Raw genomic sequence first — 22,495 nt, 5'->3', positions numbered from 1 at the left:
ATAAAATAATGACAAAGATTTTTATCTTTGCTCACTTTGCCTAAATGTCTGCCATTGTTTTTTATTTTATATTTTGTTAAGGTGTAAGAGGTGTTATGTTTCTGCACTCTTCCATTTTTGGCAAATTAAGAAAACTTTGTCTAAAAACAATTTTTTGTATTTTTTGTGCTCTGTATGGAACATCAGTGCCTGTTTAAGTGATGAACTCCATTACTTGTGTTTGTTTTCAGACATGATAACAGACGTTTTATACTTGTGCTACAACTTTTTGGCTTGTGCTACAAAACTTTCAACCTCTGTAGCACCAGTGCTATGTGAAAAAAAAGTTAACGTACAGCCCTGCTTTCAGAGGTAAGTACAGTGAAGCAGGACAGAGGCTGAAGAAGACATCACCCTCTACTGCATGTACTGCAGCACAGGGGTGACTTCGGGACATGTCCTGCATATAGACACATGTGGGATTTGTTATAGCACTGAGCGTAGCACGCAAGCAGAGCTGACACACAAGTGTGTGAAAAATTTATACTGTGTAACTTCTTTTGATGGCTCTGACAATGCAGCATGTTTTATGTATGAAGGACAAGAGTGAAAGAGAATAATAAATGTGCCACTACATTTACCATGAAAATGCAGTCAATTCAAGCAGTTCTCAGTTTGTTGTACCTTCTCAGGTTTATTGCTGTATTGCCATGGAAATGCTCAAACTATGTCAACAACAACAACATCCTCGCCATGGATGTCCACTGAAGTTCAATAGCTGAGTAACACAAGTGGAACATGGCTGTGTGGTTCTGGACAGGCTTGAGCTGGAATCATGTTTCAGTCTGACTAAATGAGCTCTGCTCCAGATAAATTTGTAATGCGCCAGTCCCAGTCTGTTTGAAACGGCAACGTAGGCTGCTGTTGTAGAGATGCGGGTTGCGTAAACAATTCCTCCTCCAATGACATGGGCAACAGACAACAGATACTTGAGCAATCTGTGTGTTTCTCCATATAAAGCTGTAAGAGTGGCCTCTTCAGAGCAGACACTTAGCAAAAGAGCACACTTGTCTATTTTCATCTCTCCATCTTATGATATCCACTCAGACCCCTTAGTGTCAATCATCAGTTCGGCAGTTTCACAATGAAATGACCAGGAGATTAAAAAGAAGAAAGATCAGATGAGAATATAACCCAATCTAAGTGGTTTGCTCTCAAATAATCAATCTGCAGTGTTAATAGTGAAGCTGTACTGATAATACACCACATTATATTTACATTTATTCATTTAGCAAATGCATAGATCCAGAACGACACACTCAATTGATTCTGTCATCATTTACTCGCCTTCATGTAGATTTAAACCTATGACTTTCTTCTGTGGAACAGAGAAGAAGTTTGTCCATACAATAGAAGTCAATGGTAACCAAAACTGTTTGGTTACCAACGTTCTTCAAAATATCGTCTTTTCTGTTCAACAAAGGGAATAAAGTCTTAGAGGTTTAGAATGACATGAAGGTGAGTAAATAATGACAGAATTTTCATTTTTGGGCAAAATATTTTAATATTACCACTATACAAAATCTCACAAGTAAACCAGAATATTAGAAAGCTAAAACAGAAGTCTAAGAGCAGCATAGAATTTATTTCAGGATTCTTTGACAAATGGAAAAAAGAAGAACAGCAAAGACAATCTTTTGTAACATTATAAATGCCTTTACCGTCACTTTTGACCTAATTCATTTATCCTAAACTATTTTTCTTAATAAAAAAATCTTACTGACCCTGAAATTTGAACAATAGTGTATTTATTTAGTTGAACTTTGGCTGCTTTTTCTCTCAGAATAATTCTTTGTATTAATGAAGAGCTGTTACCACAAACAATGGCACAGTCATTAATGGGACAAGTTAAAAATATCACATAAAAAAGGCTGTTCTTGATCTACATGCTTATAAATGAGCTAAGTGGTTACGGAAGAAAATGTAATATCTGGCCATATTGTTCTCCTTGAGTGAAATCAGCAATATCACACAATCCTCAGTCTCTCTCTCTCTCTGTGAATGGCCTCTTCAGGATGAGCAGCGCTCCAGTCGTGACTACAGAACATTGTGTGATGGGGAGGGGGATCTGGGACAGAAGGTTAGCCTGCTTTCCCGCGAAACGACTACTGCTTAGCTTTTGTTCTGTACTTCTCTCTCTCTCCTTTTTTCCTGAATGAGAAACCGCAGGATGCTGAACAGAATGTACTCGTGTTTTGAGTGGGTTTGCAGTATGTGCAACTGCATAATTGTGCACTAAAATGAAAGTGAGAGCTTAGAGCAAAGAAAAACACAAATGAGATCTCTTTAATATCTTAATTGTTAGATAAATGGGGAATAAATTAAGCTTCTGCTTCTTAGATGTTTCTCTTGAGAAAAAAAAGACACCAGAAAAGTTATTGATGTCTCAAACTGTGCTCAGATTTGCCAACTTTAATATGAACATAAAAATTCATGCTGGTAAAAAAATCCTTAACCCAGCCTACTGTAAACTGATTTATGCTGGTCTTTCGGTTAAGCCAAGCTAGTTTTTGCTGGGTGACCAGCTGGTGGCAGCCTAAAGCCAGCCAAAACCTCTCTAAACCGATTTAGATTTAGGCAAGTTTGCTGATTTAGATCAGCAAACCATCTTAGGCTGGTTTAAGATGTTAAGATGATTTCTCATCAAGTACTTCTGAGGTCAAAAGATCTAGTCTATGCCATCTTAAATATATTGCTCTATATCAGTGTTGTTATTAGTAACTAAAACTATTGTTGTGCTACTTATCCACTGTATAGACAAACTATCGCAAAAATGTTTTCGCTAATCAAAATGAAATTATCAAAAATAAAAAATTGATGAAAAACAAATCAAAATGAGAAATGTACGTAGTCTTGACAACTGAAATAGGTTTCCAAATTTCTAAAGTACTAAAATTACTAAAACGGAAATAAAAACAAATTAAAGCTATATATATATATATATAGAAATATAAAAAGTTAAAGCCATTTCAAAATATTAATAAATACTTTAATAGTACAAAATAATACTAAAACAAAACTGTTCTTCTTAACATAATGGTCTCATTTGTATTTATTTCTCCTAAAAAAAGGTAATTCAAACCTACAATACTTAAAACATAAGTATTTGGCACTCATAAAATAATTTGTAAATATGAACCTCTTACAATGACATTCACAGATTCCACTGCTTTACTACGGGTTGAAACTGATTTGGACGACCCTGAGCTGGACTTCTGTTAAAGGCAGGTGGGGTGTATGAGTGAAGAGGCTTTAGTAAAATGGACTCGCTTAAAGAGGAAGCCTCATCGTGACTGACAGGCTCAGAAGAACATTCAGCGCTTGAATGAATATATTTACTCAGCAGGGGGCTGCTTGAGTCATAGTAAATGTCTTGTAGGTCTCTCAAAGTCATCTCCACTTTGCTAGTGGTTCCTCTCTCAGACTAGCTGATTGCAGGTTGGCTCACTTTATTGCAGGTTTGTAGAAGCAAAAAGAAAAGAGAGAGAGGGAGCCATGCCAGAACAAAACAACAGTGAGAATGTCAAACTGTTTTTGAGCAATTCCCTGTCATGACTCAAAAAACGATTTATTCACACATATCTCCCTCGAAATTTGATGGTGGCTTTTAGTAGTCTTACCCCACCATGGGTCCTCCTCGATCCAGACTGTACACCTGTCTGGGGTTAAGCAGGTACTGGAATTTCCGCAGCACCCTGATGAAGACAGATGAGAGCAGAAAAGCATTAAAAGACACACATAGAGGAATGACATTTTTAAACATGTAATCACTGTCAACTTTACATTATGATAGAAGGCTTAAAGGGATAGTTCAGCCAAAAATAAAACTTCTGCCATCATTTACCAACCCTCTTGTCATTCCAAGCCCAAATGACTTATAAAGTAAGGAGGTAAAAAATAACTAGATTATGGATAGAAAATCTTGACGTGCATCCTACCTCTTCTTGGCACCTTCAAAAGAAATCATGAGAGAAGTGCGATGCTCAATTACAAATCGTAAACAAATCGTTCTTTTATGTCAAATCTTTTCAATGAATCATTGATGCAGTTCACACAAAAGGTCTAAATGATCTGATCATGAATCAGACTGATCCATTTCTGCACTGGGATCATAATATGTAATTGGATGTAAGTCCCATTTGCAGGAAAAAAAAAAAAATAATTCTACTTCTTAATAATTCTACTTACCCGGTTAAGAAAGTATTTTTTTATTATTAATTATCATTAAACTGTCCTTCTGCTGCAAAACTGTGAATTATTGTTTGTTAGCTACATAAAATTGGTTAGTTATATTTTTTGTCAAAAATCAATAAAACAATTAGAATATATATAAACCTTTTGCACATTTTTAGAAGAGAAATTGGGTCACATTTGGAATAAAAAAAAATATTAAAAAATAACATTTGGCCTTTTCCCCACCCAATTAATCAAAGACATAATTAACAGATTCAAACTGTCCTTCTGCTTCAAAACTGAATTTTCGTTTGCTTGTTTGTTATATCAAGTTTGTTTGTTAGTTATTTTTTTGTTTAAATCATTAAAACCATAAAACAATCAGAATAATATTCAGCATAACCACCATTCATTTTTAAAAGAGAAGATGGGAATAATTGAATCTATTTTTTTCAGTAAAATCTAAAAAATAACATTTGGCCTTTTCCCCCCAATGAATCAAATAAATAATCAACAGATTGTTAGTCGCAGATTTAATGTTGGAACAACATGATGATGAGTAAATGATGACAGAATGTTCTATTTTGGTTGAACTGTTCCTTGAGAAGACACAGACAGACACACATATGGAGCAATGATATTCTTAAAACGCCATCATTCCCTTCCATTATAATAAAAGACCACACAAACCTAGGAATCAAAGAAGTACACACACACACACACACACACACACACACACACATACACAGATTGCACACTGTTGCAGCAGTGCTCCTCAATAACCTTGAAGCAATAAAATGATTATTGAGGACTCTGCAATGTCCTTCACTTCTAACTGTGTTAGCTACTCTGCCCCTTTAGTATGCAAAGACACACAGAGAGGAAGAGAGAGAGAGAGGAATAGTTAGTTTGAGGTGCGTCACAAGCTATGCTTTTATGTGGGGGTGAGAATTTGAGCACTTATCAACACTGAAGAATTCATTTATTCCCTATGCAAAAACAAAAGAATGCAGTCAAGTGTCAAGCCCGACCAATGAGTTTTCAGTACGCTGCTCAGGGTGAATATAGTGGAAAAATACACTTGGTACAGTATGATTCAACGGTGACCACTCTGTTCCTTTGTTTGTATCAAAGAACCACCAAAATTGTCTTTCTTTTTTGGGGCCAGGGCAGTTATCACATCTTTGTTTGAGCACATGTGTAATAATGGAGGATAATCGGCCAATTAATGGTATTTAAAACTGTGTTGCTATGGTGATTCCAGCACAAAATCCTAAAACCGGTCTCCCGAAGGACATTGGGTGGGTGGTGAGAGCTGAAACAACACCCACATTCTTCCTCCTTTAACAGCATTACTGTCTCCTGCTAGCTTTGATGGTATTTAGGACACTGCCAGTAAGCAAGAAAAAGAGTGGGACTTTTGTTAAACATGTCAATGCAGATTCGACTGACTTCAGATGTTTTGACAAAGCTCCTCATTGGAACCATTACAGCAGTATAAGGTTGGAGAATATGAAAAATGATTATGCAACAGTTTGAGCTTCAAAGACATTTACCTCTCACCCTGCCGACCACCACTTTTAGGATTAACCAGCACAAGGAGGGGGTGCGTTCCAGGCAGAGGGGCGATCTTAGAGGCAGAGAGGGAGAAAAAGTTATAAACACACATGTGTGCTGCACAGATTTGCAGGCCCAGTGTGTGTCTGCTGAGGGCTCACCTGCAGTGCCTGACCATCACCGGTGAACTTGAAACACTGGCTGGTGTCCTCAGGGCTGGTACTGGGGGATGACTCTCCTTCACCTCTTTTGACAGCAGAATGACGGTCCTACAGATATACAGACATTACAGTAAACATCAACAAACAGAGACGGAGTGAGACAGATGTACATAAGAGATAAAAATGACAAGACCCATGTAATTTCAGAATCTACCTCACTTTATTGTATTTCTCTGTAATTTAGAAAGAACTGATGTTTTAACATTTTTACAGGTCATTTTACAAGGTCGTTAGACTAGAAATGTTCACAAGTCTCAATCATAGAGTCCGTGTCAAAGTTCTTTCTATGTGCTTCAGGACATTTATATATATGTGCGTGTGTGTGTGTGTGTGTGTGTGCTTCAAAAATGAATATTATTCTGATAATTTATATAGCAAGGATGCATTAAACTGACCAAAAGTGACAGTGAAGACATTTACAATGTTATGAAAAATGTCTATTTCAAGTAAATTTTCAAATTCTATTTCTATTTGAAAATCTATTTCACAATTAATGCTGTTTGTTATAACTTTCTATTCACCAGAAATAATTTGGCAAATTGATTTGAAATTCATGCAGCCAACAGACCTGGAACTACTTCACAGCTGTGCATTTCTGCATTTCCTGGATAATAATTTAACCAATCAAAATCACGCATTCAATAGACCCATTGTAAAATGCATAATATTACTGTTTTTACTTTTGTTTTTGTTTTACCGTATCCAATAAATGCAGCCTTGCCGAACATAAGAGACTTCTTTCAAAAACAAAACAATCTGACTGACTCCAAACTTTTGAATGTTTGTGAATTTCCTTGATTACTGTGTCTTACTTATTGAAAAGACATTTTAACTTGAATACCATTTACTTTTAAAATTTAATTCATTAAGTTTACAGTACAAAGGTGAGACAGCACATCTAACAAAAAACAGTGAACATCCTTTAATTTTCTTAATGCAAATTCCAAGTCAGTAAGAACATTCGTTTTTGTTTTGCGTTAGAGAGTGCACAAGAGACTCCCTTTTATCCCTTTAATAACACTGTCACAATATCCAAAGTATCTGAAAATATTTTAGATATATAAAAAAGGTATGTAGATAGATAGATGTATTCAAAAATATATTCATAGTAGAGAAGACGCTCATGAAGAATTTTTCCAGGACCCACCCATGAAAAAATTGTATTGGGATCCTTGCATTTTAGCATATCAGAAAAGTGCAGTGGGAGAGACTGAACTCACCAGAACAACAGGGCAGATGTACGACGGTAAGAGTGTGTGATCTTTTAATGGTCCACCGTCACACTCAGGCTTCACATTAGACGCACACTTGTTATGGAGCTGGAAAACATACAAATATAGATGAGGAGTGGTGAAAAAGACACATCAAGAATGGACTGGATCTTTTGTAACTTCTTGTTTTATCCTCACTAATCTGATCCAGCAAAACAACATTAAATGTTAGGGACAAAGAGGCCAGCAGGATCTGTACTTGATATTAAATTAGTTGCAGGTTTAGAGTTGAAACTGTGAGGAGAGATGGTTCAGAGAGCGTGCAGGAGCATATAATGTGATAATAAAAATCATTATGTAGAGAAAAAGCCTTTGAATGAGTGTTAGGGCTATTTTAAAAACAAATTGGCCACATCCACTAAATGGTGTAAAAGTTTAGTGAAGAACACCACCAAGTGGTGAGAATAAATATTACATAAATATGGCTTTTAGAAAAATCGACCACAACTGTATTATACTGAGATAAAAATGAAAAATGTTTTTTTTTTTTTATGCGGAAAAACATAACAAAATACATTCCCATTAGTCTTTGCTCAAGGTCTCTTTAAAAAAAATGTGAATGAATATTACTAAATATTAAATATGACTAAAAATACAATATTACTAAAGCTAACACAAAAGTTTTGGACTCTTGCTGGCCACAGTAAGTCAGTATATACTCACAGTGATTTGACACCAAACACAGTGAAGGCCTGTTAGGCCTTGATAGCACTTGATACTGCGGTGACATTTGTCACATTTTGTTGGGGAGTTGCCCTCCATCCAAACGTGCTGCATAGCCTAGAGACACATTGAACAGAGACTCATTATTTATTTTAGTTGGGAAATACTCAAACAGCCCATCTATACATTACTGAAATTATTATCCTGCTCTGTCATGCATTTATAAGGCATTTGTACAAGAATTCTATCACTATCTGCAATATTATTTCACTTTATTGACTAAAACAATCACCTCACAAGCCAAAACCTCAAGTGAGGAAGTTAAAAAGAATTCTTTAAAAAAATGCATTTCCTTGAATAAACAGGATAATAGTAAAGAAATAATAATAATCTGTTGGAATGTACTAAAAGAAATGCACCCATATGTTATGATACACATTCAGTGATTTTTTTTGTTGGTCAAAGCGTTCAAAATGATCCTTTAGGAAGAACTGCAAGGGTCTAGCAAATTGCATTTCCCTTTAGTCTAACAACTAATGTTAAAAAGTCACTAAAATGTATACTAATATATAGTATGTGAGATGAAGGTAAGACTAATGAAGAAACTTACAGCACATTACTTTGAATTTGACAGTGTATAATATTTTTACACAAGCCCCAAGTCTTAATAAACACCTTAAGCGTGAGAACTGATATTTCCACTGTTCATTGACATTTTATAGCTTTTTACACTAAAATTACACTCCACATCACTTAACACATCACACAATACACTCTGTGAAATCATAATCTAATGACAACATTTTTTGAACGCAGTGCCTTCCATCTCTGCGGTAGTTACTGTATGGGGAGCTCAAGGTCTAACGAGAAGTCAGTGACTACTAAAACAGTGCTGTGTGATCTCAGTCTTTCCCCTCTAGTTCTCAGTACAGAAAAAAAGATATTACACACAGGATGTTCTCATATCCTTTCTGACATGTCCACAGAACATTACTTTGAGGTTAAACACGAGTCATTTACTAATAATAGAAGATTGTGTTTATTAGAACTATGAGCTCTGTACCTAACAAATCAATCTGGGAATCCCAGTTTCTGGCCTTACTGTAAATTTTTAGAGAAAACATTCAGTTTAAACACAGTGAGTAGTGTTCATTTTTAAGCGTATGTTGTTTATGCACTCACATTGGTGTGTCTGCGGGACTTGGCGTAGGTGCTAATGCAAGGAGCAATGTCTTTGGACACACAGCGCTCATGGACTGTGTACTTGCATACTGCCAAACAAAAGACAGGACTGTGAGAGATGGAGCGTGAGAGATGGGAGGGAAACATTTCAAATGGAAAACTACACACCATCAGGTCAGACACATCAGATATCAAAAAGGTGAGAGATAACAGATAGACAGAACGACAGAAAGACAGATCAACAGACAGAACAAAACAGATATAATTAGACAAAATCACAGATGATAGACAGACAGACAGACAGACAGATAGATAGATAGATAGATACTCACGTGAGCAGCAAAGGCCCTGTTTTCGTACTCCTAACAACATTGTGTGGCAGTAATTACAGTATGCTGGCTTGTTGAAATGCTTCAGTCTCCATACATGCTGCCCATCTTCCTGTACATTCTGAATGTATGTAAAAGAGGAACAGGAATTAAGATACTGTATCTTAATGTATTGTTTCCTCTTTATAACTCACTGTTCGTTTCTTCTCACCGTCTCCATTCCCAGCAGTACCAGGAGTGGTATGGTGGTCATTCCTCCTCTGATCCATTCCTCTAATGTGACCGTTCCATCCCGGTCATAATCAATCTCCTCCATCATCTCCTTCAGAATCTACAATATAAGACATAAAATAAGGGACAATAAGATATGGATTCCATAATGCATGATGGGATTGCCTGGTGGTAATGTTTAAAGTGATTCATACTGGTCGTAGTTCTGTAGAGTCCCATTCTAGGTACTCAGCTACATGGACCATCTGGTTTATGATGCGGTCGAGCTCCTAAATCGACAGATATAATTGCTTTAGATATTATATACTATAAAGCATACAGTTTTCAAATTCACTTTTTTTTATGAAGCCTGATATTCACAGCTCTCTCTAACTATCAGTTCAAAGTTACATAAAAAAATATCAATAATATTTTGAGACGGTCTCTGAATCACCAAGGTCTGATAGTGTTAAGATGAATGAAACATTCAAGGATGATAATAATATTAAGAAATCACCAGACTAACAACTCAACACAATGACATAACGTACTATAACTGTGTATGTCGTATTCAACTTATGTAAATCTCACATTAAATGTGTACTGTGCATTATTAACTCCTTGTTGTTTACAGTATCTAACCACAAAGCCAAACAACTGGACGTTTCAACATAACACATTATAATGGAGATTTCAGACTTACTGAACTGTCCAGCAGACCATTGCCATCTGTGTCGTAGAGCCTGAACATGACTTTAGGGTGAGAGAAGTGAAAGATAAGAGACTGTATCTTTTTGTAGTGTGGCAAATATTTGTCAAGTACAGACCCCATGCTAGCACCTGGAGCTCGGGTTATCAAAGGGCAGACTGAGGCAGCTAGTGAGGATTAGCTTTGGGCAGAAATAACTTCCTATGCTAAAGAAAGCTTGTCTATGCTAACTCCATGGTAAATAAGGCCAGGAGCAGAGATAAGCCCTTACGAAATAAGAGGAAGAGATTCTGGAAGTCTCCTGTCACTCTCACTATGTGTAGGTCAGAGGTCAATTAAAACACAGAACTGACCTAACTGTGACTCAAAAAGATTTAATAGCTAATAACTTATAGCTACTTGCAGATTTTTAAAAAAGAAAATTATTCTTTTATTCTTAAAGGACACATTAAATTGATCAAAAGTGACAGTAAAGACATTTATAATGTTACAAAAGATTTCTATTTCAAACAGATGCTGTTCTTTTGAACTTTCTATTTATCAAATAATCTTTAAAAAATGTATTACGGTTTCCACAAAAATAATATTAAGCAGCACAACTGTGATTCAGCATTGATAAGAAGAAGAGATTTTTCTTAAGCACCAAATATTAGGATGATTTCTGAAGGATCATACTACACTGATAACTGGAGTAATGGCTGCTGAAAATTCAGCTTTGCATCACATAGGCAACAGTAACTGAAATAAAATTGACTATTCAAACATCTCAAAGATCCATATCTGCATTTCATATGCTGTGTTTAATTATGAACTGTCAGGAATGAGGTGACTTTTCACATAGTATTAGTCACTATTGACTAATTCTATGCTTTCTGTGGTTAGGCACGACTGGTTTGGAGACATAATTTACAAAATTACTTAAAATACTGTTGGTTTTCCGTTTTTTTTTTCTTTTTCTTTAGAGGAACTTTGGAAAAGTGGGAATTAATGAGGATATGTTGTCTTAATGTAAACAAGAAGGAGATTAAAGAAGAAACCTGGCTTCTCATCATAACATCATCATAACAAAGAAACACGTTGTCTTTGCTTTAACATGAACAAGCTCTAACACCAACTATCAATATTCAAAAAATATATGACCAAATATCAATAATCAAAAAATATATGACCAAATAAGTATTTGAAAATGTCTTAAGTGAATCCTTCTTAAAATTTCCCAAAGACAGCTAAGATTTAAAAAAAATGCTTTCAGGAAAACTATTTTTGAATAATTTCCAACTTACACTCAAGCTTGTCCTCTGGCGTTCCCCTCTCCAGCAGGGACAAGTAGCACACAATGTCTTTAAGGAAGACCACTTGGGGTGACGGAGATCCTTTTTGTGGAGAAGGACTCCTCCGGAGAGATGTACGATTTTCAGATTGATTACGCTCTGGAAGAGTGTTAATTATAATATGTAAAATATATGAGTAATGACACCAGATATCACACCAAAGTATTTGTGTGGGAGCATCATGATTCTGATCAGCCAATATTGCTTTATAAGACCCTGGTCATGGATTACACGTGTAAAAAAGGGCGGTGAAGATCAAGGTTGTCCCCGACTCTGACCTGGGGAGAGGCGCGGGGAGTTGGTAGTCTTGGAGAGAGCCAAAGCATTGCTGCTGCTGCTGCTCGCTGGGGGATTGGGCTGCGTGCCAGGCGACCGGCGGGGGCCTCTGGGTGTGTGGCCCCCTGTGCCTGAGCGTTGTGAGGAGGAGCGGGAGGAGCAGGGTGATGTGGTGGCCCCTGAGCCTTGAGTGATCCCTGCAGAGTTCTCTGGTGTATGTCGGCTCATAGCACTCAAAATACTCTTCCCATTCATACCTTCCATGAAAAAAGCAGTACAGGAAGATAGAGAGGAGAATGAAAGTGCTAATCTGAAATGAGACAGGAAGCAACATAGCGTAGGGCCTCATTCACTGTGCGTACACACTAATTTGTGTAAAACCTGTGCGTGAACATTATAACACAGGATATATATATATATATGAAACTGAAATATTGTGAATTATTATTTCAATTAAAAATTACTGTTCTACTTCTATGTAAATATAGTTTAATTATATGAATTGCAATTTATTCCTGTGATGGCAAAGCTGAATTTCCAGCAGCCATTCCTCCAGTCTTCAGTGTCACGTTATCAGAAAAGGATATTACTGGTTAATATTTTTGTGGAAACCATCATACATTTTAGGATTCTTTGATGACTATGAAGTTCAAAATAATGGCATTTCTTTAAAATAGCATGTTTTTTGTAACAATGTAAAAGTATATATTTATAAAAATATATTTTGCAAAATACTTAAATTTTTTCTCTAGTTTTCAAACAGACACTCTATACAAAATGTATTTACTGAGTGTCATCTGCTTTGCTCATCCAGAATGAAATGTATTCATAAACATTAGAATAAAATATTTATGTACACACCTGTTATGAATCCAGTGAACATTTTGCATGAGAACCTATTCTGCACACATAAATAGGAACACTTGTACAAAAATATTAGTGAATGAGACCCACTGAGTTTGATAGTTTTTGGCTTTATATTGCTTGTTGTTACTTGTCTGTTTACACAGGGACAGCACTTTGAACTATTCCGTTTTCGGGAAGTTTTGGAAACCAGACAGGTAGAAAGACACATGGCAGAGATTTTTAATATTGCACAAGATACTAAGGAGGAAGCTGACGGTACATCACGATTGTCACCACAGCTGCACAGTGGTTGACTTGACACAATGGATGAAAATCATATCTGTCACTGGTTGCTTTGACATCAACACAACTAAATAAAAAGAGCTGCCAAGACACACCAAGACAACACATAACAACACTGGGTGAAGTAACACATTTGAGTCATGTGATGTAAGCCTCTGTCCAATCAAATCACACCACACTTGCTGTGGTACCTGTTATGGGTGCACAGGCCACTTCGGTCTGTATAGTGATGCCTGCATCAATGGACTTGGGCTCTGCAGACACAGGGGTCAAAGTAAAGTGGAATAGGAGTAAAGCAAGAAGGACAGAGGAAAAGATGCGACCAGGCAGGACAGCTTAATATGGCAGATTTATCACTACCACAATGAGTTTCTCATTTAGCATTAACATTCGCTGACTTGGTTGCATTAAAGACAAATGGAGCAACAGAAATCACTGATTGTACTGTATTTGCCAGTCCAGAGAAATCAAGGCACTAGATGGCACTGTTGGCTGTCGAACTATTTATACAGTCAACTAATATCTGCCTTAAATCACCTCAGGTCAACAATGATAGTAGTGATTCAGACACAAAGCCACCGGCATCTTTTCATTAAAGTGTACTCTTGCATCATGCTTGCCTTTGTGTAAGTTTTCTCTTTATAGAACAATGGCCCAAAAGTCATGTAGAGCATGTAAACCGGACAGCAGGTCTCCCGAAAAGAGCAGGTTTCTCCGTTCTCCAGACGTCTACCAGTTCATTATTTTTTGTCATGCAGACGGAGGGTTTGTTACAAACAAGTTTACAAGAAAACTGGTTATGCAGTTTAATCTAATTCAAATGAAAAGATAAAGTGGGATCTGAGACCAAAGGTGAAATTACTTTATTTTTACAAAGCCACCGGCATCTTTTCATTAAAGTGTACTCTTGCATCATGCTTGCCTTTGTGTAAGTTTTCTCTTTATAGAACAATGGCCCAAAAGTCATGTAGAGCATGTAAACCGGACAGCAGGTCTCCCGAAAAGAGCAGGTTTCTCCGTTCTCCAGACGTCTACCAGTTCATTATTTGAGTCATGCAGACGGAGGGTTTGTTACAAACAAGTTTACAAGAAAACTGGTTATGCAGTTTAATCTAATTCAAATGAAAAGATAAAGTGGGATCTGAGACCAAAGGTGAAAGTACTTTATTTTTTATGTAGTATACAACTGTTTCCAAAATTATTGATAATAAGAAATCTGTCTTGAGCACCAAATCAGCATATTAAAATGATTTCTGAAGGATCCTGTGACACTAAAGACTGAAGTAATGATTGCGGAAAATTCAGCTTTTCCATCACATAAATAAATTATATTTACATAAAATATATTCAAATCTAAAACAGTTATTTTAAATTATAATTTTTCATAATATTACTGTTTTTACTGTTTTTTTTTCTTCATCAAATAAATGCAGGCTTGGTGAGCATAAGAAGAAATACTTCTGAACGGTAAGTTATCTATTACACAGATTTGACCAACCTCAACATTTGAACGGTAGCGTACATGTTTCCATCAGTATAACATGTTGAGTGAATTGAAAAAACTATTTCCTGAATAATTTCTTTTTATTTGGTTTGTACCCCTTTTGGATTAAAGGCAGCAGTGACCTAGCTGAACTCCAAAAGTCTGATTAGTGACTTAGAAATTGTGCGGAATTGTAAATATTTCTTATTTTATGTCATTTATCAAAATCTTAAAGCTTAAAGCTTACTTCCAGGTTTAAAATGGATTTGAATCTGGACCCAACTGTAAGCATGTTTCACTGCAGTTGCTCATCCACAGGTCCCATAACAGTAACCTCAGAAGAAACTGACACCTGTTTCTCCTATTAAAACTGTTCAAATAAATATGAAATCCAGATTATACGATCCGTTATTGAAAACTATTGACTATTTACCTAGCATGCCTGCTCCAGATCGAGAAGCGTCAGGGGAACTGCCTCCACCATTCTTGCTCTTGAAGGAGGTGAAGAGGTGTTTGCAAAGTTCCTCAGGGATGTCATTCTCCAGATAGGTCGTCATGAACAGCTGGAAGCCCTCATAATCGATAGGCTGCAGGAGACAAGTGGAGAGATGATGAGAAATGGGAAGACTGGGAAGCCTGAGAGACTAAATAAAGCCATGAATATGCAGCTTCCTGCTCCTATGTTTTCAGGAGAGAGGATGTTCCTGTCATTGGGCATGAATGACACACTCAAGCATTTCATTTTGACACATGGCAACAAAAATACAGAGGGAGCTCACTGACACACATTAAAGTATAGTAAAAACACAGAAATTTGCACATTTTTTTTGCTGCTCATAGAAACAAAATCATCTGAGGTTACAAAAACACCACGATGAAGAGGCCGTTAATACAATTTAAAGTAGCACAGACACATGGCTCACATTAAAAAGCACTGGGTGCGACCTTTGACCTTCAGTAGACATTATAGCAAGACTATCCTGTTAGAGAGGAATGGGCCGGGGCATGCAGTCTGCAGACACATTGAACCACAGAACATGCAAACCCAGAAGGTAACAGCTTACTTGGTTGAGAACATCTTGCTTCTGTGTGGCAGTCAGAGATATATGAAGAGGGTAGAGGGAAAGACGGGTTATATACACTGCAGTGGCTGTTCGTGCAGAGGGAAGGGATCAGTGAATGGTGTTACCTTTCATATCCTCTGAATGAATAGACATTATTCCATCTTTAATGCTGTATTGCGTTAGTCCATCTGCATCATACTTAATGCTGTTTTGCAGGTTTAGTGGCAAGAGAATCCATTGGTTTATTTGCATAATCCGGATTTAGTTCTTTAAGGTGGTAATTTTCTCTCAGTAAAAAAAAAGTTAAAAAGTGTGCAATAAAGGAATAAAAAAGGGGAACAGCTTTATTACTGTTGATGAAAACTAAACAAAAACAGTCTTGTTAACTGAAATAAAAATTAGCATAGCTGGAGAAAAAAGAAACTAAACAAAAATACAGTTGGTAAGATTTTTATTGTTTTAAAGTAACATTTTTCAAGTTTCTTATGCTCACCGAGGCTGCATTTATTTGATTAAGAACAGTAATGTAATGTACACAAAATGTTATTGCACCAAAACTAAATTTAAAAAAAGTTATAATAATAATAATTTTGATACATGCTATAATATAAAACTTGTAATCTCTACAACCCACCGCCATTAAACACGAAAATGCCACCAGACAGCAAAAACACAAGGCTGTGCTGAAAACATTAAACTAAATTAAATAATAAAAGAAAAACTAAACTAAACTAAAACTAACAATGACAGAGTGAAGATAAAACGAAAACAAAAATTGCAGAGACAACCTGAAAATAAAACAGGAATGAAAACAAAATTAAAAATATAAAGCCAAAAGCCCTTGAAGAGAATTAACTAAGTATGATGGTTTAGGCACATGATTCAATACACGGGCACAAAAGCACCCACAAAGCTGAAGACAATTTTCATGGCATTGTGGATGAATTCCCCTTCAATCATACGATTGCAGGAATGAACGAACCTAAATCCTTTGGATCCCTCTTGTTGCTGAAATGAAACTGGAAACAGGCAAAAAGCCAGTAAGGCAAAAACAGGCAAGACATGTAGGAGAGAAGGAAATGGGGGTGAAAACCGAGGAACTTGCATGCAAAGGTAGGCTATGCTTGAGGGACTGCAAACGGTGGGCAGATGCACACCAAAAACAGGAAGGTGAAAGTAACTGCACCCAAATGACTCTCTTTGTCTCACTATTAGCAAATGCGTTTATATGTTTTGCTGGTGTGAAAAGCAGCACAACCAGCCGTGGCTGTAAGAGAAACTTCCTGTCTGGCTTTCAAATGTGCAAAAACACAGAAGTTGGCCCCACTATCAAATAATGCAGGAAACAATGAGCCGTTTCTTTAACCTTTCACTGGCGCCCATTTTTACAGACACTCTTGATTTGAAAAAGGTTACAGAGTCACCATAATTAAACTTCATTATGAAAAGGCACTCAAAATAGCCGTGATTTGTTGAGACTGCGATGAAGGATATTTACAGCCCGACCTCATTCAGACAGTCAATCACAGCTGTATCCATGAGTGAAATACAGGGCTGTCATCGGAAGTAGGCAGCACAGTGGCACTCACGGAATGTCACCTCCATTTTGTGATACTCCCAGACTTTATGAGTTAAAGGTGGTCGCAACTGAACTGATGAACAATGCGAAGCATGCAATGTCACACCACAGCCAACCTGGCGTCAGCTTCAGAACCATTAATTGCCACCGGTGCTTATTCACTATTGATTCAGCCATGGCTCTGGGTAACAACCTGTGGCGCCAAACCCTGAGCAGCCTCTTATTTATGTCAGTGCGGAGGAGAGGAGAGAAATATAATGGTGACACTCCATAAAGCAAATTATAGATGCAGCTGCCTGCTGGCTTTGTTGTCACGGCAACGTGATGCATGGGTTTTATGATGTCAGTGAGGACTTTCTCCAATAGCAGGCGATATCTGGCCACTTCGTTTCAGGGAGCGGATGACTAAGCATTTCCTGTAATGACTTGCGGCCTGAGTCAGGTTGTATTGGTGTTCTGTCAAGTCACAGCCAGAGGCTCCACTGCCTCTAAACAGATCATTTAATCCGGCGAGATCACGGCAGCTCCTGCCATTACATACCTGTTCAGGGTTGTACTTGGAGAGGACACCATTTCCATGAAACTCTTCCAGGACATCTTTAAGCTTCTTGGAGGAATCTGGAGAAAAAAAATAAAAATGAAAAGGAAAACACTTAGTCAGATATACAGCTGTACTCGTAAGTGTATATACTAATGCTTTACTGGCAAGCTGTAACTCTGCTAATATTCGTATTAAATAAAATAAAATAAAATAAAATGATTTTAGCTCCCAACATATTGGCTGATGTTCTACAGCACATCTCCTTTTCATGAGGCCCTTTCATTAGCAAATTCACTTGAAAACCAGGAACATTACAAGCAGAACAACATTTGTTAATCTTGCATCTTGGGTGTGTTTCATAAAAAAAAAATGAAATTTAAAAAAAAAATGTAATTTCTTATTTTCAACTCATATTGCATGAGTTCAAAGTCTTAACGCAAAGTTATCTCCAAACACAACAGAAATGTACTTGAAACAAACTACATGCATCATTATCCATAACATTTTGAAAAAAGGCCTTGCATTTAGTATCTATTACTGGAAACATTAGATGTACGGCGTAATCTGGCAAAATAGGCTAATTAAGCAGAGATAATAGCGGAGCAGAAAATGTCACCAAAGCTTATTAGCATTACGCCAGTAGAAATGAGCCTGCTGCCCCAGGCTACATTTTTATTTTCTGAATTGGTTGTCACACACGTGTCTTCTGAATGCCGCCCAGGGGGGCAGAACAAGGTGCTTTCCTCACAGAGGTTGCTAATCTCACCCCAGTACTGATAGCAGTCATCACTGTCTCCTATTGACTAGCTATGTCTGTTAATGTTTATTATTCCCACATGCTTAATCTCCTTGCTTTCAATTTATGCTGGATTTTTAGCGGCCTTTAAGAAAATAAACAAAATACACATACGACTTGAAGTCACTTGATTTGTGCAGGACTGGCACTTACTCATTACAACCATTTTTTGTTAATTAAAACAAACTAACAAAAATTGCTTTTGGTAACTGAAATAAAGCTGAAATGAAATAAAATATAAAAAATTAGATTAAAAAAAAAGGCTACCTTAGCAACTAACTGAAAAAGTTTAAGTGCTGAAAATGACCAAAACTGAAATACAAATAAATTAACGCTATGTGGAAATATATAAAAAAAAAAAAAGAAAGAAAAAATTAAAAGCACACATAAAATTGCTAAAACTCAAATTAAAATATAAAAAAATGAAAAAATGAAAATATAAAAGTAAAACTAATTCAAAGTATGAATAAATCCTATAATAAATAAAAAAATAATACCGATTGCAAACATTGGTAGGTGAATAAATAGTTACCATTTGCTCACCATCATGTCACTCTAATCTGTATGCTGTTTTTTTTTTCATTGAATACAAAATTACACATTTTTGAAGACGATTATCAATGACAATTCAAATTTAGTTCTTTCTCACATGACTTCTGAAGGCTTACACCCTACTTTTTTATTAAGATAAAATATTTGTTTTATGGTGCCTTTTTTTGGTGTTTTGACTAGAGGTCAATAGGCTAGGGACCGGAATTAGCCTATTTTCCGCATGATTGGCCGGTCAGTCTGCCGATTCATTTTGTCGTCACAGCTACGCTACTCAGACAATATGTCTGAGTGTGAGAGACAGACTCGTGCAGAAATCAAAACAAATGAGCGCCACAGCACACACAGAAAGGTATAGATGCATTCTGCGGTAGAAAAAAAATTATATTTCTAATATATGATATCAGGGCCGTGCACAGGGGGGTGGCCCGGTGGCTAGAGCCACTGCCCCTCTGCTCTCATCGGCTGAGGTGCCCCTCTCACCAACCCATCACCCCACCATCACCCCAGCTCAAAGCGTTCTGTTACTGTTCCGCTAAAGATCCACTGATTCTGATAATCCGCCCGCTCCGCAGCATCACTCACAATCTGTGTGCCCACTCTCTGGAGAGTTGAGACGACAGTTCCTAAAGGTAGTTGCATTAACAGGTAGATGCATTACAATCCACATTACAGTCAGTGGTTGATCCGCTGAATTAGTAATTTGGTAGTAAGTTTTTGTATTTCTGTCGGTAATGATTTGCTCTCGGTCTTCTAAAAGTGCTAACAACTTGTACAAAATATCCACGTTCTTAGAATTAGATTGTCTAATCAAATTATTGTACCCGAATAGAATATAAATAACACCAAATTTGCTGTAGTTGGCATACTTTGAAGACAAAAAAAAAAAGCCTTCACAAAAAAGAAGACGGAGAGAGAAAGAGTGAAGGGAGGCTGCTAAAGACAGTTCAACATTGCAAACATGGATTCAAAGCTCCAGCAAGCCAGCAGGTAAATCATCATATAGAATATTTAGCAGTTTGTCACACTTTAATTCTTGTAATTAAGTATATTTCCCATTATAATCATTTGTCTTAGTTGATACTAGTAATCTATATAACACATATTTATAACATTTTATTAAAACCATATTAATAGTAGGCCTATAAATAGTTTAAAAAGTCATATAGATGTTCTAAATGAGATGTTTATGTGTAAGCTATAATATAGATTTATGCTGTATAATATTAAATTAAATGTATAATGCTTATACTTTCATTGAAGATGAGGCAGAAGCAGGCTCAGAGAGTGAGGGAGAGCCCACTGAGCATCAGCCAAATCAGACAGGTACAGGTAAGACTGTTAAACTGGCTGACAGCAAAGGAATATGCTAGTGTGACAAAAAGAAAGATATACATTAAATTATTCAAATGAAAGAGTAATTACATTACAACAACAAAAATTGAATTAGCACTAAGCCTACAATTGTATTTACAATATGATTGTAAAAGGTTTGTGTGACGAGTGGGGCCCTGTATAATATACTGTATGTAAGCAACATTACACGACCAAGATGTTTCCCCGAATATCAACACGATTGCAAGGTGACACTGTAAGTTAAAATTAAGTGACTTACATTTTAGACATAATATTGACTGTTTTTGCTTACTTTCGCCCATGAAAATAGTTCCAATCACAGCAAAGCTGTTGTGTGTGTTTCCCAGCAACACACAGCTCCGTTTTGTTACTGAATGAATCCCCGTTTTTGAACGAATCGATTGAGTCAATGATTCAGTGACCCATTCATAAAGACAGCCACTCACCTCATTTCCGAATGAATCAGCCATTTGAATGAATCGGTTGAATGACTCAAATGACTAAATTACTCACTTATTAAAACAGTCATTTGCTGCCACCTACGGGTGGTTTGGTTTCATATTTAAAAGTATCATTGCATTTTTCCCAACATTTCTTATTTGTATGTTCAAAAAATTTTTTTTAAAATATTAATCTTATAAAATTATGCATTTGCAATTTTGCAGTGTAAATGCATTTATGGCACCTCAGCTTCATCAAACAGTCTGTGTAAATACATCTAATGCCACTTCAGATGCAGCTTCTGTGTTTCCTGCAGTGAAAAGATGGAGTTTGTTGATACTGATTTCATTTGAATGGTAACAACCATACAGTTTCTTATTATTCTAACTGAATTAATTGAAAATGTAAGAATTTGACGTGAAAGATGACACATTTAATAAGGTTAGAGGAAAAAAAGACCATTTATAAACATAGTGGGAAATGACATCTGTTGTTATATAGAGCAACTAATTTCTGCCTCTTTCCAGTCACAGGGCACTTTATTTTGAGAGTTGTTTAAGTGAGAGAACATCTGTAACTTAGTCCAGATTGGGGGAATTGTAATGTTTAATCATTTATTTTATTATGTAAATCATTGAAAATGCAAAAAAGTTCGAAAGAAAGAAGGTCGGAATTTGGCAAAAATCGTTATCTGCAGGTCACACTTACAAAAAAATTGCAAATCGGAATCGGCCAAGAAAATTGCAATCGGTGCATCTCTAGTTTTGACCTTTTTTGAGGTTGACAGATCAGACATTATAAAGGAACAGTTTAAAGATTATTTCTACATCCATGTTCCATGAAATAAATAACAGCATACAGGTATAGGACAACACGAGGGTGAGTCTAAAATGACATAAAATTAATTTGGGGTGAACTGTCAGTTTAAATGGAAAAAACACCAAAAATGAAGTCAGATATTCAAATAATAAGTAGCAGTGTTAGGCGAGTCAGTATATAGAGACTCGGCGGTTAAGGGAAAAAAAGGTAGGGGCACCAGGCAATGCGACAGACACTCATGACTGAAAACCAAACTGCACCCGCTTTTTCATCTGAGCAAAACAAGTCTTTCCTCAACAGGTAAAACCCAAAACAAAGCAATCTGGTGATTTCTGTGGTCGGATAGACTGACATCACACTTTTATCATCAATCAGAGGTTTACAAGCTGTTAAAGTTTCAGATCCTAATTCACAAAATGTAGAGTAATGTCAGAGGTCAAACACACAGACGTAATGCATCTCTGGTCTTTGGACTGGGACATTTTGACTGACAGTATTAAAGGGTTAGTTCACCCAAAAATGAAAATTCTGTCATTAATTACTCACCCTCATGTCGTTTCAAACCCGTAAGACCTCCGTTCATCTTCGTGTGTCGCAGCTGACTCAGAATAGCATACGCTGTTTGCGTTCAGTGGATATTCTCCAAAATGGCACCAGGGTGACGCGGAGGAGACGAATTGTTGAATAAAGTCGAATGAAGTCGTTATTTTTGTTTTCTTTGCGTACAAAAAGTATTCTCGTAGCTTCGTAAAATTAC

At 36.6% G+C, this 22,495-nt stretch overlaps 1 protein-coding gene across 3 annotated transcripts in view; it reads right to left on the bottom strand.

Moving 5' to 3' along the window:
- LOC107729411 (diacylglycerol kinase beta-like) overlaps positions 1-22,495 on the bottom strand; it is a 110,952-nt gene that overhangs the window by 60,883 nt on the left and 27,574 nt on the right. For all 3 annotated transcript variants that reach the window (XR_001638576.1, XM_016539899.1, XM_016539900.1), the window contains exons 3-17: positions 17,778-17,854; positions 15,027-15,180; positions 13,302-13,364; positions 11,964-12,218; positions 11,638-11,784; positions 10,349-10,398; positions 9,861-9,935; positions 9,647-9,766; positions 9,439-9,556; positions 9,107-9,195; positions 7,925-8,041; positions 7,211-7,309; positions 5,931-6,038; positions 5,769-5,842; positions 3,660-3,734 (exon numbers count right to left, since the gene is read on the bottom strand). Coding sequence is in view for 2 of the 3 variants with exons in the window: in XM_016539899.1 (XP_016395385.1) it covers positions 3,660-3,734; positions 5,769-5,842; positions 5,931-6,038; positions 7,211-7,309; positions 7,925-8,041; positions 9,107-9,195; positions 9,439-9,556; positions 9,647-9,766; positions 9,861-9,935; positions 10,349-10,398; positions 11,638-11,784; positions 11,964-12,218; positions 13,302-13,364; positions 15,027-15,180; positions 17,778-17,854 (1,621 nt within the window). In the remaining variant the exon portion in view is untranslated. The remainder of the gene's footprint in view (positions 1-3,659; positions 3,735-5,768; positions 5,843-5,930; positions 6,039-7,210; positions 7,310-7,924; positions 8,042-9,106; positions 9,196-9,438; positions 9,557-9,646; positions 9,767-9,860; positions 9,936-10,348; positions 10,399-11,637; positions 11,785-11,963; positions 12,219-13,301; positions 13,365-15,026; positions 15,181-17,777; positions 17,855-22,495) is intronic.

Source organism: Sinocyclocheilus rhinocerous, unplaced genomic scaffold, assembly GCF_001515625.1.
Source record: "Sinocyclocheilus rhinocerous isolate Xijiao unplaced genomic scaffold, SAMN03320098_v1.1 scaffold3172, whole genome shotgun sequence".
NCBI classification, from domain to species: domain Eukaryota; kingdom Metazoa; phylum Chordata; class Actinopteri; order Cypriniformes; family Cyprinidae; genus Sinocyclocheilus; species Sinocyclocheilus rhinocerous.
The sequence above is the reverse complement of the archived record's forward strand: the minus strand, read 5'-3'. Positions and strand labels throughout refer to the sequence as shown.